Source organism: Triturus cristatus, chromosome 3_2 (assembly GCF_964204655.1).
Source record: "Triturus cristatus chromosome 3_2, aTriCri1.1, whole genome shotgun sequence".
Lineage (NCBI taxonomy): Eukaryota > Metazoa > Chordata > Amphibia > Caudata > Salamandridae > Triturus > Triturus cristatus.
The window spans coordinates 404,975,990-404,994,916 of record NC_140584.1 but is presented as its reverse complement, the minus strand read 5'-3'; the positions used below and the strand labels follow the sequence as shown (position 1 = coordinate 404,994,916).

Here is an 18,927-nt window from a genome sequence, read left to right as displayed (position 1 = left end):
TCCGTTTGAGACCTAGAACACCACGGCGCTTGGCATGTGCTTCGGGGCAGCAGGATCACCTCCGGAAACTACCGCCACCTGTGCCTGAGTAGGTAACAGGAAGTTTTCCGCATAAACCGCGCAGGGATCACCTGTTGCTTGACAAGCTTTGTGAAGTCATTCTGAAGGCACCACTCACTTAACTAGTTTATCAAATCGACTGAGGTTCTGGGTAAAATTCTGCTGGGCCGGGTAGAATTTATCAATGTGTGCTACAGGAAACGATGTATGCGAATAGGTTTGTACTGTTGAAGATTTTAAACGAACGAGAATTGTTTTCATATTGTATGTCACTGCTCATAAGTGCAATAGCGCTTATCTCCGTATTCGTGCCTGTCAGACTGATACCGAAGGAAACTTGATTGTTTGTTTTCTTTTCTCGCAACAGGTGTGATTGCTGGATCTGGACTAGTCTACATTTGTGAAAGATGGCGCGATCCAAATCTGGTTCTCGTTCGTCACGTTCAAGGACGCCCTCCCGGTCACGCTCCCGTTCCTTCTCCAAGTCCCGGTCTCGCTCCCGTTCCTTGTCTCACCCAAGAAAGCGAAGGCACAGGTAATTATTCAGTTACTAGCCTCTCCGGCATTGCACTGCAGCATCAATGAGCGGCCGGACTACTGTATTAAAGGTGGACTTGCTTTTTACCCGCTTTAATGTTTAATGTGATGTATTAAGATGTTTTTACTTGTGTAGCATGTCGAAGCGTGCGTCACTCAAACGTACTCATTAATCTACTTTTTAGTAGGCTTTCTCTTTTATTCTGGAGCCGAGGTTGGTAAAAGTATGTTTTCCCTTGGGTTCTTTTTAAGATTGTAAACGTTTCTAGTCGAAGACCCACACTTGTAATTGTGTTAGGTTTGAGGTTCATGTAGTTGGTTAATGTCTGATATTGCTACCTGCTTCTGAAAGGGTCTCCATGTAGTCTCCTGCACTAGTGCACAAATTGCACTACTTTGAGGTGTGGCAAGGGCTTCAGTTGGTGAAGCACTTTGCTATCCGTTATAAATGGTAAAATATTTTTTTAAGTAACCATTCTGAAAATTTTGCATTTCTGAATGTGGAGTGCTCGTCCTCTCCCTTCCCACCCGTGTTCGTTTTAGGCTCAACATTTTAATAAAAAAAGGAGAGCTATATATTAGGATCTTACAGAATGAGGGTTAAAACAAATGCTATTTTTTTTGCGGTTTTTCTCTAATAAAAGAATTCCCATCATTTTGCATACATCTAAAACTCATGTACTCGTTTGAGACATTTGAAATGCGGAACTTTTGCCATTTTGAAACTTACTGGATTAAAATGTTTCTGGCAACGTGTAGTTTTGCATGGTAATTGCTGCAACAAGTTTAACATGCTGCATGAAAGACTTGTACACATGGTTGGTGAAGTAGAGTATTTTGACTTGCAAATATAGCAATTTCAAGTTAGTTTGTTTTCTTGGATTACAGAAAGTGGACTTTTGGTGAGGGTGTTGGGAGGCTAAAGGGTAAAGGGAGGCTGATGAAATTGGTTTTAGGACGTGCTAGGTTTTTTAGCTACTTTTCCTTGTGCTGCCTCAAGTGTCAAAGTTCGTTTGCTTAATTATGCTGAGAAGTTTTCTTTTTGTGATCAAGCTTTTTTTTCGGACAGAGTGACTTTTTATGGGAAATTGTATTAGGCTTTCGGTTCCATCACAGTTTACCTTTCAAAAAGTTAACATTTGAAGAACCCTCTTCGTTGTTAATATCTAACCTAAGCTGCATTTTGTTGCAAGATAAAAAATTGAAGATTTGGAGAGCCACTCAAGTCTGTTTTTGATTAACTCCGAAAAGTCACTTTACTCCAGAGCTCTCTGGGTAAATGTGAACTACTTTTCTGTTTGGGTCGCTTTGCATTTGAGAAAGTGTTAGTTATGAAACGTCAGTCATTAATGTATTAAGTCCAGGTGAGTCTGCTACGGTTTACATGTAAACTTAGGCCTTTTTGCACGGTTGTTTCTTGCAGTCAAGCTGGAGCTATTTGCACAGTGTTTTGCTGCTGAAGGGTGTGTGCTACATTCTCTACTGTAGTTGGTAGCAGTTAGCAGTGTCTGAGAGTTTCGATGGGAAACGGAAGAGGGCTCTTTTTGTTCTAGGCAAACGTTTTTGCCACTCTTCCCCCATGATCCATATGTTGATTTATGGATTATCATTGGCATCAATTCTGTACACTTTATTTACGGTTCCTGCAAAATGTGTAGCGTCAGACTATCCTGTGAGACAAGTTACACAACCCAGACTTCATATACCAGTGGTTTCCGCGGCACAGGGCGGATACTTCAAAGTAAAGGCTTGTTTAGCGGTTAATTTAATGACTAATTTAAAAGTTTGTTGTCCATCACATACACTAAAAGTGAGGGCACATCATTTTGGGCTTACTCCCAGTATCGAATTAACGTGTGTGCCTGTACTCCAGTGGAAGTAATTGGTATAACAAGTACAGGTGTTGCAAAATGTCTCACTGTCTTCATGGTAATTGGTTTGAGTTCTGAATCTGTATAGAAACTAAATATCATCTTTGCTTCATCCTAGGATTGAAGCCCAACTCTCCCTTACAGGATTACTGTTGTGTGCACTCTTATTCCAACGGGCACGTTGGGCTGAAATGCCACCCCGTAGCTGGTTGTTTTGTAAAGAAGCTAAATGTTGGCACTGACTGCGGCATGAGAAGAAATGAGAATAGAAACCAAAAACAATGGTTGCGAAATGTTGGGTGTTGACGGATGTGAAAAATTGCCCCTTTATAATTGGTGGTAGTGTTGTTATTAGAGACTGGTTTTGTAATCATTCAGGGGCATATTATCAAGCCTGGCGATAAAATTATCGCCGCTTTAGCGGCAGAAAACTGCCGCTAAAGCGGCGATAATGGGCTTGATTATATGCTCTATGGAATTCCAATTGAAGCCCATGTTAAATGTGAAGGACATCTAACATGGGCTTCAATTGGAATTCCATAGAGCATATTATCAAGCCCATTATCGCCGTTTTAGCTGCAGTTTTCTGCCTCTAAAGCGACGATAATTTTATCGCCTGGCTTGATAATATGCCCCTCAGTTTGTAACTCAGAAGTGCATAGTTTCTGTCTTGCCGTCTTTTTGTCTCTCATGCAGTACTTCATAAAAGAAAGATGTATCCAAGCCCTATCTTTAGAAACCACCCGTAGTAGACTGTGACCATTCCAATAGATCTTTTTAAAAGATTTGACTCGACGAATTTTTAAATACAGGTTGTGTGCGCGTTACCGTTTGATAACCGATTTTGTCCCGATACCGACCGTGTTAAGCCACCCTAAGAGTTCATTTAAACTGTTTTACCTGTACGCATTCTGCTTTCACATTCAGAGTCTGTTGGCAGAAAAGTATTCGCTCCAATTGTTGGCACTGAAATGATGACTTCAGGCAGCTGGGTGTGCAAGACTGGTAGGTATTACTGAAGTGCCTTTGCCTCCTGCGTCTTACACATGCTGCATTTACTAGTCTCAATTCCCTGATGCTTGCCAGCTGTCCCTGGCAGTCTTGAGGCAGGGACAGCCCAGAGCTCTGCTTCACTAACCGCATGTGCTGTACTTGTTGGGAATTCAACCCAGCGTTTGCCATGGACTCCACCCACGCTGGTGAGCACGACATGACTTATTTATACGCCTCGCAACAGACCGAAGTGACTGGTCTGTGCACCGCGGTTACTAGCAGAAATTGAATATTTTCTTGAGGAGGCAAGGCAGACATCCTTATCCTGCTCCTATGGCCTATGGGAACCCTCTTGTGTATGCATTGCGTGGCCGGGCCCGTTCCGCTTATCTGATAAGTTCCGCAGCGTAACGAAGTAGTAGTGGTTGTCATGGTGTTCGGAGACAGTTTACTTTTTGGTGAAATTGAATACCAGGTTAATGAAGACTTCAACAGAGAACTTTATTCACTTCAGGACGTGTTCCAGATAGCCTTCCTACAGTTCGCATTGGACAGCGTTAATGTATGCCGAACACACGTTTGCAGTTAATGTAATTAACAAACGCTCGTTTTTACTTTGTAAACTTGAGCACGAGGACGGATCCGAAAACATCCCCGGAACCTTTGTAGCCGTGCAAGCTTTTACTATTGCAGAGGTTGGTGTTGTAGTTGATCACGGCTCCTCCTCCATAGCCACTCCCCCCGTCACCAAGCTTGATAACACGTTGTCGCAGCGCTGTTAACCATAAGCGATGGATTTGCACCAGCTTAATGGCATCTTCAGTGTAAGCGCCGCATAAGCCTCCAGAAGAACCGTAATGAGCGGCTACCTTGTGCTTTTCATCTCTAGTTGCGATCCGTGAAAGCAATGGAATGGGATTAGACATCAAGAAAAAGGGGGCCAAGGCCACTAAAGGAGGGACGAAAAAAACAAGGAAAAGGTGATTATTCTGCTCTTTTCATATATAGAAACGTTTTATTTTTGCTCTAAAGAGAAATCTGGTCTGCGCCAGCCTATTTATGTATGCGCAATTTATTTGTTAAGGTAATCGGCGGACCTGATGTTTTTTGGGGCGTTGTTGGCATATATTCTAAAGTGTGGCTTTATTTACGTATTGGTTATTAGTACGCCCATTCTTTGCTTGGTGAATGTTAAAGGTGGGCATTGCCGTTTCCGAGTAGCATCTGTGCTCCTGTATCTTGTTCAATATTGCCCTCTAGTGGGTTTTCTGTGCTTTGCTTAACCACGCCGTTTAAGTATTTACAGAGCTTTTAGCTTTATTTAAACATACACGGTATATCTCGAATTGAATATAGTGTTTTTTCACCTCGCCCATGCTTGTTGAAGCGTTAACATTTAAGGAGTCGTATACCTGGGTTGCATCTGGGAAACGTCCTAACTTGCATTCTCCCTCCCTTCCTAGTTAATTGCTTTTCTTTTGTGTGACCCTCCCGTTTGAGGCATTATCCAGTGTGCTGTTTGTTGCTAGTTCGTCCACTTGATTGGTGCCGTGTGCTCTCGAGTCTACATTGGTTTGGCGCATCGCTCGTGTATACATGTGTGAGAGATCAGGATTTGTTTCAGTTTATAAGAAAGGTTGTGGCTTTCCATTAAGTGACAATGTGATTAAGTGCGTTTTTTTGGACTATACTATCGTTTTTGTTGTATTTCTAGTTACATTGCTAACCAACAGCTATTGCTATCGGTCAAATGTCCAGCTGGCTTTCCTCTAATGAAGTATTTATGCTCGCATGCCCAGGGTGTTCAGTACACCGAACTTTGTAGCTTAATGGTTTGGTTGTTAGCTGGAATCTGTAGGACCTAGCTGATATCGGCATTCAGCCACAATTTTGTTCACAGGAACTCTGCAATGTTTAAAGGGACATACATTCGTAAATTTAGCTGTGAAGCTTTTATATAAAACGAGGAAATAGACCGGTGTCGGTAAAATGTTAGTTTGCTGGCCAGTCACCGTACCGTTGTTACTGCCCCTTTTTTTTGAGCTAGTGCTGTTTTATCCTGAGGATGGAAAATCATGGTTATACTCTTTGATTGCAGGTTAGGTAACGTACTGCTGTAGTTATAAAAGCTCCCAATAGCAGTGTTTACGAGCAACCTCAGGCTGTAGGTAACTTGTTCATTTACTACTTCTAGTCAAACAGTGCTCTACTACGAAAGCTACTTTTCTATTAAGTGAGTTAAAAAAAAAAAAGGTTGGGTGGAGGATGATTCTGAGCAAGAAAGGTGCCCCCCGCCCCCCCAAAAAACTGCTATCCTCAAAATGTTTGCTATGCTAAGAGCACCATATTCCCAGTTTATAGGATCAAGCAAAGTTGTAAAAGAAAACAAAATTGTAAAAAAAAAAAAAAAGTTTTTTAATTTCTGTATTCTCGCTACATTTTGCAGCTGTCAGAAGACAGCATTGTATTCCATATTCCACAGCCGGTCCTTTCTCAATCAAGATTGGATAGCTTTCGTGTTCATCTCATTTGCCTTTTATCTTTTCTTTTTTTTACTCCCTTTCTGTGTTTGATACACGTGTTTCATTTCTGATTTTTGTTCAGAACTTATTATTGCAAACAAAGGCACGTTTAAAAAAACCACAAACGTATTTGTTGCCTTTCAGTGCCTCTTAGTGGTCATGCAGCAGAAGTGTGGATGATACGTCATGGATCTTGACACTGCTCTAAACAGGCTTTGCCACTACCAGATGGTCTTGCTTGTATGGAAAGCTAAGCAAGATGATGGGCATTATCAATGCTTGCCTAACTGGCAGTCCATTTTTAGATCTCCCCTACCAGACAACACGAGTGGTCTGGTTGCGAAAAAGACCTATTGTGAACTTAAAGGAGGCTTCAGCCAGCCCTCCCATTGCTTACTACTGTTTGGCATTATTGTCATCCATTTGCTTGCTTCATTTTTAATAAATTGCCTTCATCTTCTTGTTTGTGTCTCTCCTGAATCATATACTTTGTCTAATCCTTATGATTTAGCTTTCTTGTATCCTTCCCCTGCTCACATTGAGAGAACTACTTTTTTTGATTTTTCATTCAGCACTCCTTGCGTGCATTTGTTTCAGAGCTCTCCTTACTGTGCGCCCCCTGAAAATAGTCGCCTCCGGACCCTGTCACTCCCCACCCCCAGTTGTCTGTAAAAGCTCAGCAGAGTCATTTTTCTGGGATATGATTGAAAAGCAGACGTTAATAGATGTTTTTGTTTAATCTCCTGCATTCCATATATTACATGAAAGCACATGCTTTGCTCTTGGATGCCCATGAGTCTGCTCTAAAGGCTACGAAGTGGCTGAATCGTATGGAAAGTAAAATAACCCTTGGCAAGCATTTCTCTGCCATTCTGACATTTCCTTTCTTTTTAATTTATTTTCAGATTATCCTGTGTGAAGTGTATTTGAAAAGTAAACTATGCCATTTATAAACGTTGAGAATATTGAATTCAATGTACAGTTGAAGTTCATAAAATTTGTTTGCTTTTCAACCAGTATTTAAAAATGGTTATTTTTTTGACCAATTTCTTTTAAAGACCATACGTTACATACACTGGCAAAGGCAAAAGCTCTGCACTTGCATTTTAAGCTGACAGGTGTTGGTTTTGGCCAGAGCTCGATCCTATTTTTTTGGTTTCAATCTACTTGCAGTTTAAGATGGAGAAAGGTGTAAAACCTGTGGGTGTACCTAAAAAGCTATACATTCCCGAAAAACAGGCGATTTCGAATTCAGCAAGGGTGTCATTTGTGTAGACTGCCTCAAAGAAACTAATAGTTGAAATAATAAAAAATGTAAATAAGTAGAAATATATAGCAATTGGTGACAACTTTTAAATTTGTGTGTATTTTTCCCCTGATGGCAGATTCACCAAAGTAATCCATAGTTACATCCGTCAGTCAGCCCTTCTAGTTGCAGGGATATCTAGAGTTTGGTTGTCCAAAAACGTACGACATCCAGTGGCAACTACTGAGCTGCAGCTTAGAATGATTTTTCATTGTGTACTGACCATGATGTAATTTATATAGTAAAATGTAATGATTGAAATGCATAACCAGTAAACATTGGTTTCTGAAATGTGTACAGAATCCTGAGTTTGAGAAGAGTAGTTATTTGTATGCCGCGGAGTGTGGGGTTACCCTTACTATCGTTGCACCACGCGCATTTTTTATGATGTGTTCTTTCTTGCACACTGGCTTACATTTTGGTATGGAAAATAGAGAGCGGTTCATTTGGTAACAAGTCTGCTATTGACGATACCCAGCTATTGGTCCAGCTGGAAGATACAAGGGAAGCACAGGAATCAGTAAGGAATTTGCTCCGATTCACTGTAAATTGGATGACCAATAACCTTCTGAAAGTGAACGCTGAAAAAACAGAGGTGCTGGTCATCACAAACCGAGTCAATCCCTGGTGCGATCTGTTCTGGCCCCCAGAACTAGGTACAACACCTATTCCTGGTAGGGTGGTCAAAAGCCTGGGGCTAAAGGTTGATGTAGACCTTTCCATGGCCCCTCAAGTCTCGGCGGTGGTGGGGTCTTGCACGGGGGTGTTGAGACAACTGCGAAAGTTAGCACCTATTCTATCAGCCCCCACTCTGCAGTCCATCGTGTCCGCCACAGTCATCTCGAGGCTGGATTATGGAAATGCTTTAGATCTTGGCCTGCTGCAGAAGTTGTTGAGGAAACTGCAGGTGGTGCAGAACGATGCGGCCAGGCTGATCTATTCCCTACCTAGGAACTCGCATGCAACCCCACTTCTCCGGATGTTGCACTGGCTGCCTGTTAAGTTTAGAGTGCAGTTTAAGTGTCTTTGCATAGCTCACAAGGCAATTTTCGGCAAAGCCCCAGAATACATTAAACAGCGCCTGAGGAAGTACATTCCAGGCAGAACCTTGCGTTCGAGTAAGGCCTCCCATCTGATCCAGCCCAGATTTAAGTTAAAATCTAAAGGGGGCAGGGCTCTTTCTGTACTTCTCCCGCAATTGTGGAATGAGCTACCGGCCAGCCTCAAGGACGACTCGCAGCTACAAGTTCTTCCTGAAGGACAGAAGACTCATCTGTTTAAAAAGTCAACATCTTCGCCCTAACTGGGGCGGACGGCGGAGTGATCTAGGAGACAGCAGGTTATGTTCCTTTTCTCTGTGAGCGCTTAGAGACCGGCGGTGATAGGCGCTATACAAAAACACCATAACCTATTGTTTCCACACTTCTCACAGAAAGGGTACCCTACTTCTGTAGCTGGGCCCTAGTGCCTGTGACAGGAAAGCCCCCAAAATTCGACTTTGAGACCTCGAACTCTGGTGTGAAAGAGCCTTTTTATTTTTTTAACAATGTGAGTAGCTGTTGAATTTGGCCCTGGACTTGGCTACCATCCAGGGAAACCTACCATTATTACTGTAAGTAAACAAGAAACCCAGTGGAGTCCAGTGTAATGTGACATGCATGGATTTTGCTTACTTTTAATGTCCTGCAAACCTAAAAGTTTTCCTGAAGCATAAAGTGTATTGGGTGATAAGATTTGGAGATGGGTGGGGACGCTCTACAGAGTAGTAGGTGAGGTTTGAGCTCGCAGTGTTAAATATGAAAATTGTCAGTTTTAGGGACACAAGGCTACGCTGTTTTGAAGTGATTTGAACATCATCAGAAGCATGACCAGAGTTCTGCTTGTGGATGAAAAGGCAGTCTGGTGTCAATAGGATGGGGCTGAAGGATTTTGGCAAAGCGATTATCGCCGAAGTGGCAGAGTTAATAAATTAATCAACACAGTGGAGTGTCTGTTTGGGTTGGTATAAGAATTGACAGTTGTAGAAGTATGTTTCATGATTAAAATTGGTGACATGGACTGGGGTTGGAGTAGAACGGATTGTTTTTGCAGTTGTATTGCTGGTATTTGCTGCTCTGACTGAGTTAGGGATGCTGTGAATGGTGGGTAGGTTACTGATCTAGGACAGGTGTGGGATTTGGGAACTTAAAATATAGGATTGCTGACTCGCATAAGTTGCACATTAAGGGACATTTGGCCGGCTTCTGATTGCTGCAGGGTCAGACTTAAGTGACAGAAGGAGAGATGAATTGAGCTCTGCATATTGATCGAATGGAGGAAACATTGCTCTCCAAAGATGATGTATGTATAGCGAGCAGAGTATCCAGCATTAACTGTTCATTGGCGCAGACTGGAAGAGAAGGGGGCAAAGACAGGATTGTTCTCCGACACGCAGAGAAGAATCTATCCAAGAGATGGAGGGCCAGATGACCAGTGCCAGCCTTGTCTAGAGTTGAGGGTGCCTACTATATTAGTTATCACCCATATCAAATACTGCCAAAAAGTTTACATATGCTGTGGAATCCCCTTGACATATTAACCATCTTCAGAATTTTTTCTTTTCCTGCCGTTTGGTCTGGAAGTGCAGCCAAGAGCTCTGGATTCAAAGAAGGGAGGTTCAATTAATCTGAGGTTTATAAAAAGCTGCTACTCGCCCGTGAGGTTCTCAAGGTGCGGACTATTGGGGGGGGGGCGGGGTGCTGCTGAGCCGTCTGGGCGCTGGGGTTCAGTCGAAGAGCAAGGTCTTGAGATCCTTCATGAATTGGGTCAGTGATGGGGATTGCCTGAGGTGGAGGGGGCAGGGTGTTCCAGGTCTTTTTGGTATAGTAGAAGGATCTTCCTCCGGTTCTGATCTTGTGGGACGGTGTCCAGATAGGCGGAGCGGAGGTGTCTGGTGGATATGTTGAATGAGAGGTGGTGGTTCAGATATGCTGTGCCTGCATCTTGAAGGGCTTTGTAGATGTGTGTGAGGAGCTTGAAAATGATTCTTTTGTTGGCTGGGTGCCAGTTGAGTTCTCAAAGGTGTTTGGAGATGTGACAGCGGCGGGGGAGGTTGAGGACCAGTCTGGCTACAGCATTTTGAACGTTCCAACAGTTTTCTGAGGAGTTTCTAGATGACACCGTCGTATAAACCCTTGCCGTAAAAGAGTCCGCTACTGGTGACAGCCTTTCTGGATTCAGTGGTGATCCAGCTGAATGTCTTACAAAGTAGGCAAAGTGTGTGGAAGCAAGAGGAGGATACTGCGTTGATCTGGCGGTTCTTAGTCGAAAGTTCAAAAAGGTAAGAGGGTTTTGTAACAGACTTACTGATGGACATCAAAGGACCTGCATGATAGCATTGAGAAACACAAAAGATTGCTGATGTTTTTTCAAGGGTGTGGGCGAGACGATTAGCCACGTGGGTCTGAGAATGAGAAAGTGGAATTGAGGTTGCCCCGTTTAGATTTAGCCCCAACAACCACCACAAATTTGCACTGGATTGCCATGACACGTGATCTCCGCCTCCTGAAGGATCACAAGAGAGCGGGGTTGCAGAGTTTTTCAACCCCAAATCTTCAAACCTAGAGAGAAGCAGGGCTGGGCACATTAAGCCATTGCGCAGTTCCAACACAAGCAAAGTTTGCTGACTGATCTGGGTTGAGTGAAGATGGTGAAACCCATTAGGAAATGGAGGTGGCGCTAGGGGAAGGCTCTTAATTTCAAAGACCATATCGAGGCTGAGGGAAAAACGCGCCGAAAAAGATGGAGAAACGCGGACAGCAAGAATTGCCAGGTGTAACGTGGAAATGGCACCTCTCCTCGGAGCTGAAATCTTTGGACTCTAATCACACAAAACCATCCTGCATGTCAAAACTTCCGTGATCGAAGGTAGGCAGAAGGCGAGACAGCTATACAGGTTGAATCTGAAGACTCGGAAGCAAACCATGGGATCTGGCCTTGACCCTAGAAGGCGATGGGAAGCGCAAGATGGGAAAGGAGCCTTGTGAAAGGGAGGTTTAGATGCCAAAGAAGGTGCCCGAGACTGTCTACATCAAAAGGAAAAACTGCTGCATGAAGCCTATGATAACCAAGGTAGTTGAATGACTCCTTGAAGATATACAAAATTCCTTTGAAAAATAACAAGGGAAAAGGCTAGTGAACAGACCCTCGCAGACTTTGAACCTCTTACCTAAGCAGAACCGTGGGCGGAGGGGAGTATGAAGAAGAGGGACAAATTTGACCAAGAATCAGTCCAAGAGGGAGACCCTGCAGAAGAGTGGCAGGATCTTTACACCAGCTTACCTGAAGAGATTGTTTCCTACCCATCAACACAGTCACCCGTGGATCATATTGCAGTCTACATCACCCTGATGAAGAGGACAGCAGACCTTTATAGGTACCAGATTGAGGAGGAGCACACTCAGTCATGCTTCCTGCTGGAAACTATTCTACCAGTCTAAAAGAAAAATCCATTTCTACACATGCTACCCAAGGTCTTGTTTTGGGGATGAGACCTTCACAGAACCGACTGCTGTGAACCACTGCTAGAGCAATACAGACACTCTACCTGAGACCTTTACATCGAGGGCAGTGTGTTTTCCGACTAATTGTGACCACATGAAAGGGCAAACCTTCCAACTGCCACCTGACCCCTTCCACTTGACAAAGCAAGTAAGTGGACATGGTTGAACATAAGATAGAGATCAGCAACTGCGCAGTGGCGCATTGCAAATTTCAACGCTCTGCTGAATAGATATGCCCATTATCAATAAAGACGTGAAACATCTGCAGGAGAAAAATTCAAGAGGATGAAGACTATAATTCAAGAGGGCAAGAACATTGCCCATACCTGCCTAAAATCTTTGCTAGATAAGGCAGGCACTGTCAGCACCACCTGTGTGCAGCTACAACCCTAAGGAGACGCCTTTAAGCAGGTGGTACAAACTACTGTAATAAATTTGCCTTTCAACAAGGACCACCTCTTCGGGAACACAGTGGAATGTGTACTGCAATGCATGAAATGCATTAAAAGAACAAAGGCGATGTATGTAGTGCATTCATGTTATAGGGCCCTTTTGGGTGGGGTGGTGGTACGAAGAAAAGTTTTGCAGCGTGAATCTTTCTGGATTCACTATGCTGTGCATTATTCCGCCATCTAGTGGTTGGGTTCGGAATTGTAGTATTTCTTTTATTTTTTTTTTCTTTCTCCGTGGCCCAGGTGGGCGTCGACATACCACCATTTGGTGTCCTTCGTGACGTCGACGCGCTTCCTCCGGAAGCTCCCACCTTTTGGTCGCCATCTTCAGATTTTTTTCCCGCCGTTGGGTCTGAATCAACAGGAAGGAGCTCCAAGAAGTTTGGAGAGAAGAATCGACGAAAGATCGGAATAGATCACCGGAGACCAAGTAAGAAAACACTCGACTACAGTTCAGAGAACTTCGAAGAATTCAACGTTTTTCGAAGGAGAATGCGCATACAGGGGGCTCCCTGGTTGCGCTGATGGACAAGACTCCGTTCAAATTCTGCGCAAACTGCCACCACAAGTACGCGCAGAAGGACCAACATCCGGTTTGCAATCTCTGCCTGCCGCTCGACCATCGAAGCGAGGACTGCAGTGCCTGTGCAGCGTTCACCCCGAAGACTCTCAGAGTAAGGGAGAGACAGAGAAGAGCAAACTACAACATGCAGGGGCAGGGTTGCCCCCATCGCTACGAGACTTGGGACTCTCCAGCGGAGAGGAAGACCACGTAGGAAAAGGACCAGACGACGTCGAGGTCGAAAAGAAAACATCGAAGGAGGTAAGTTTTCTAACACTAAACCCTCCACTGATACTCGCAAAGGCGAGCCAAAGTCCTCGAAAGGAGCAGGGCTGTCGAAGCAATCTGTCGACTACTGCATCCAGGGACAAACAGTCCGTCGGATCCTCTGAGAAGGACCACCAGACGGCGAAATCCCAAGACAAGGGAAAGGCGCCGAAGAGCAGCCACAAAAGAGGCCTCGACGTCGAAATGCGAAGGCCCGAGACAGGTTTCGACTAAGACAACCGCAAAGAGGAAGGTCGAGGCCTTCGGAGCTGATCACTCAGCAGAGATGGAGAAGAAAAGAAAGAGGCTCGAAGCCAAAATGGCTAACATCTTGCTACCCAAGAAAGACTTCGACGAAAAGCTAAAATCCTACAGCATACCGTCTAAGACTACACCCGAAACAGGAAAGGGCGTCGAGGAATTCGAAGCGCCGAACACACCTAAACCTGGAGAGGAACAGGAACAGGAAAAGGACCTGTACTACGGAACAGGCGAAGGGGAAGAAGATGAGACTTACCAAGAGTCGACTTCTTCGGAGGCTCAAGACTTGCCGTGGGAAGATCTCGATGCCGAATCACCGGAAGAGGGCGTAGACTCATATCCGTCGAGGCCTTCGCTGCCGGACGACATGGGGATCTACAGTCAAGTCATCAAAAGGGCGGCTGAGATGTATGGGGTGCAGTTAGAGGAAGAGAAACCCCAGTCTTGCTTCCTCTTGGAGACCTTGCTGCCTTCACAAACTAGAAGCCAGTTACTGCCCATGCTCCCAAGTGTGCTGGACCAGGGGAAGGAGGCATTCAAAGAGCCTGCCATGTGTAGAGCTGTGACTCCACGAGCAGAGAAAAATATAAACATTCATCAAAAGACCTCATGTACATTAGAGGGTCAGTACCAGCCGACTCCATCATTGCATCCACAGCTCGGAACATCCACGCATACCAGCACTGGGAAGAAGTGGGAGAACTGCTCAAGCATGTACCAGAACAATACCAGAGAAGAGCAAACCACCTGGTAGAAGAGGGGAAGAACATGGCTAATACATGTTTAAAGTCAGCCCTGGACGCAGAAGAGACATCGAGCAAGCAGATGATGCTGGGGATCACAGAAAGGAGACATGCCTGTTTAAGAATTTCGGGATTCAAGAATGAGGTCCAAAACAACATCCTCAACACACCCTTCAACGGGGAACAACTGTTTGGAGCACCAGTTGATGAAGTTGAACCAGCTGAAGAAAGATAACGAAACAGCGAGATCTATGGGGGCGCGGCAGTTCCGAGGCATGAGAAGAGGAACACCTTCCAGGAGACTGACAGGCAGAGGAAATCAGCCTGGGGCAACACACCAAACCACCCAGCAAAGTTATCAAGGAGGTAACCAGGGACAGCAGCAGCAAAGCTGGCAGTACCAGCCCCGAGGACAATCCTTTCGAGGGCGCGGCCGAGGAAGGGGTAACGGCCAGAGGGGAAGTCATCCTCCCACAGGAAAGTGACTCACCATCAGAAACAACGCACTCCTGGATGAGACCTCAGGAAGTGCAAAAAGAGACCGGACAAAACCCAGCAAAAAATTCAAAGACTCCTCCAACACACATCACTGGTAGGAGGCAGATTAAGACACTTCCTCCACGAGTGGAGGAAAATAACATCAGACAAATGGATATTAAAACTCATACAATATGGGTACTGTATAGACCTGGAAAGGCCACCGCAAAACAGAAGGCCAAAGGTCAGAGTGCGCACAACAAAAGAGCTGACACACTTGAGGGAGGAAGCAAGAGAATTTCTAAAGAAAGGAGCCATAGAAATTGTGCCATTAAAAACAAAGGAACAAAGGGGTATACTCCACCTACTTCCTCATACCAAAGGTAGACGGAACATTACGTCCAATTTTAGACCTCAGATTCCTAAACAGGTTCATAAAAAGTCAAATGTTCAAGATGACCTCCCTACAAGAGGTAATACCTCAACTACAAAGAGGGGACTACATGGCGAATATAGACTTAAAGGACGCCTACTTGCACATCCCCATCAGCAGCAAACACAAACGCCTCCTCAGGTTTGCAATAGGCACAAATCACTACCAGTTCACAGTGCTAGCTTTCGGACTAAAATCAGCACCGAGAGTCTTCACAAAATGTCTGGCAGCAGTAGCAGCACACTTAAGGAGGAAAGGGATACATGTATACCCATACCTCGAAGACTGGCTGGTAAAAGCAACCTCATACCACAGGTGCAGGAAGCACATAGAGATAGTGATACAGACACTGGCACAACTGGGGTTTTCAATCCTTTGGGAGAAGACTTCAATAGAACCAGAACTGAAGAGGTTCTTGGGGGCAAAAATCCACACCATACAATGCACGGTGATTCCAAGTGCAAAGAGGACTCTGGGTATATGCAGGGAGACGCGTCTTTACTGCAAGGGGCAAGCTCTGACAGTGAGGACTGTGAGCTAACTGATGGGGATGATGGCATCATGCATACATTTAGTACCAAATATTCGCCTACACGAGGCCATTCCAAGAATGGATCCAGCAGCAATGGTCACAAGCGACGGGGAGTTGGGAGGATCTAGTGGTTGTCACAAAAACAGTACAGCAAGAAATAGCGTGGTGGAACCAGAAGAACTTAGCACAGGGGAGATCATTTACACAACCAACTACAACTGTAACCATTACAACACACTCCTCCCAGAAAGGGTGGGGAGCGCACACAAACCACCTCAAAGTAAGGGGGTTGTGGGGACATCAGGATGCAATAAAGCACATCAACTACCTAGAACTCAAGACAGTGTTCCTAGCCTTAAAGACCTTTCAGAAACTGCTGTACGGTAACGGAGTACTGATACAAACAGACAATACAACTACCATGTTCTACATCAACAAGCAAGGAGGGACACATTCAGTGACACTCTCACGGCTAGTGCAGGAAATGTGGAGATGGGCAATCCCCAGAAAGATAGACCTATGAGCAATACTTCTACCAGGGAAGGACAATGTAGAGGCAGACTGGCTCAGCAGACAGACGTCAGCATCCCACGAATGGGAGATCAACCAACAGGAAATCCAGAAGGAATTCCACAAGTGGGGGACTCCACAAATAGACCTCTTTGCAACACACCAAAATGCAAAATGCCAAAACTTCGCATCCAGAGTACCGTCCAAACAGTCCCTGGGGAATGCGCTATGGATAAGCTGGTCAGGGACATTTACATACGCTTTTCCACCGATACCACAACTACACTGAGTGCTCAACAAGTGCAGGATCCGCAGCATGACGCTCATCCTGATAGCACCCCAATGGGCCAGGCAAACATGGTTCTTAAACATCATGGAGATGTCACAAACGCACGCACACAGGTTCCCCGCCAGGAAGGACCTGCTAACAATGCAAAACGGAAGAGTACTACACCCAGAACCAGAAAACCTCAGCCTAGCTGCATGGCTCCTGAGGACCTAGAGTTTGCACACCTAAAATTACCGGCAAGTACAATGGCCGTACTCAGAGGCAAGAAGACCGACCACAAGGAAGTGCTACGTAGGAAAGTGGAAAAGATTCACCGTATGGTGCATTAGGGAAAATCTGCAAACAAAGATTACTAAGGAATCAACAGTACTAAGATACTTAACGCATCTACTGCAAAACAAGCTAGGCTACACGTCCCTAAGGGTCCACTTAGCGGCACTTGTGGCTTACACAAGAGGAGAAACAGTAAAGTTTCTTCACATCGCAGGTGGTAAAAAGATTCCTAGAGGGTGCAAAAAGGATCGCTCCTCCAGGCAGAATGCCAGCACCTGCATGGAACCTCAATGTAGAGCTCACACAGCTAATGAAAGCACCATTTGAGCCTATTCACAAAGCATATGCTCCCTAAAGACAGCCTTCCTAGTGGCTATCGCATCACTACGAAGAGTAAGTGAATTGCAAGAACGCTCCAGGAACCCTACCTGCAAATACACAGTGATAGGATGGTCATGAGAACGGACCCGCATTTCATGCCAAAGGTGGTTTAAGTTCCACATCAACCAGACAGTTCAAATACCAAGTTTTTTCCAAAAACCACCCACGAGCACAGAAAGAGCCTTACACACACTGGACGCCAGGAGGGCAGTGATGCACTATATGGAAAGGACAAAAGAAGGCAGAAAAACAAAGCAATTTTTTCTATCCTTCGCGAGCATTTTTTTTGGGACGACCGGTCACCAAACATACCATTGCACGATGGATTGCGCAAACCATTCTGCTCTGCCACAAGCAGGCAGCTCAGCCATTGCAAGGAGCAGTTCACTGAACAAGGAAGAAAGGAGCAACAATTGCGTTTCTAGCAAACACACCTATCCAAGACATTTGCCAAGCGGCAACGTGGTCTTCTGTGCATACATTCACTAAGCAATACTGTGTGGATATCCAAATGAACAAAGAAGCGCAAGTGGGACAGAAGGTCTTGCAACACATTTTCATTAACCAGTGCTCATCTTCCACCCAACCTCCACTATGAGGAGAAACCACTACAAAGTTGATGCACAGCATAGTGAATCCAGAAAGATTCATGCTGCAAAACGTATAGTTTCTTACCTGTCGGTGTAGTTTTGCAGCATGAAGACTTTCTGGATTCACTAGCGAACCCACCCTCCTCCGCCAGAAAGATGAGACAGGAGGATAAAAGGGGCATAGAAGGTGAAAAGACTGTACAAGGATCAAATAAGAAAACAAAGAGGAAAAAAGAATCCGAAGATGGTGACCAAAGGTGGGAGCTTCCGGAGGAAGCGCGTCGACGTCACGAAGGACACCAAATGGTGGTATGTCGATGCCCACCTGGTCCACGGAAAAAAAGAAATACGATTCCGGACCCAACCACTAGATGGCGGAATAATGCACAGCATAGTGAATCCAGAAAGTCTTCAAGATGCAAAACTACACCGACAGGTAAACTATACGGTTTTTCACAAAGGGAATGTAAGCGGGTTGAAATGAGGACGCAACAGAAGGCGCTTGAGTAAGAGGGGGTTTATTCGTAATCCTACACTTTAGCTTGGGGCCAAGGCGGGTTTAGTCTTTACAAGCTAATCACTGTCTGGTCCTCGGCTGTCGGGATCTCTTTATCACCGCGTTGCGATGTTCTCCTTTGCTTCTCCGGGTTCGCAGCTCGGCGAGGGTTCTCCGGGGCCGTACCAAACAAGGAGAAAAGTGAGTGTTAATATTCACATCCGCTTTTGACTTTACTTAGGGTATGGGAGTGAGGAGACCACACGCGTGCATAGGTGAGGAAGGCGACCGTTCGTGAACTGGAGTGTAGTGCAGGGGGGGGGGGGGGTTATGCTATATACACGGCAAGGCGGCGAGCGTCGTCGTCTAGTAGCGCCCTCCCTTCTCCTGCTTCCCAACCCAGCCCGAGAAACGATCCCGTACCTGGGAAAGCCAAGCTCCTCCATGGGCGTGGCTCGGCGAAGCGTGGTTGCGGAGTCCTCTTGTCTCCGACTTCCCGTCCTCCGTGGGGCTCCCGCTGCTCGTACGCTGTTCGCTCTGCTAGTTTTCCTGCTGAAACTCCGTCTCTCCGTCGCTCTTCTCCTCTCTCCGGTGTCACCGCACACGGTGCTTCTCGCCTCTGTGAGTCTTATTGGCGGGTTGTTGCCAACGTCAGTATAGAGGGCGGGGTTATCGGAAAAGGATTCCCAGTTAAAGGGACATGCTTCACCTTCTGAGAGTCCCGTAACTGAAGCTGTCCATGGATCATCCTGAGGGACACAAAGCACAGGGCCCGTCAGTTTGTGTGGTTTCCACCAGTCACCCTCTACGACGTTGTTGTCCCCGCCGTCC

The 18,927-nt window shown here is 45.4% G+C and overlaps 1 protein-coding gene across 8 annotated transcripts in view; it reads left to right on the top strand.

Moving 5' to 3' along the window:
- Window positions 1-18,927, top strand: part of THRAP3 (thyroid hormone receptor associated protein 3) — a 257,145-nt gene that overhangs the window by 69,237 nt on the left and 168,981 nt on the right. For 4 of the 8 annotated variants that reach the window (XM_085647945.1, XM_085647942.1, XM_085647943.1 and 1 more), the window contains one exon: window positions 428-595. In XM_085647945.1, coding sequence (XP_085504071.1) covers window positions 468-595 — 128 coding nt within the window. In that variant the 5' untranslated portion in view covers window positions 428-467. Of the gene's footprint in view, window positions 1-29; window positions 89-427; window positions 596-3,565; window positions 4,442-18,927 lie in introns of those variants that run through there. The other 4 variants (XM_085647947.1, XM_085647944.1, XM_085647949.1 and 1 more) reach the window with 4 other exon arrangements.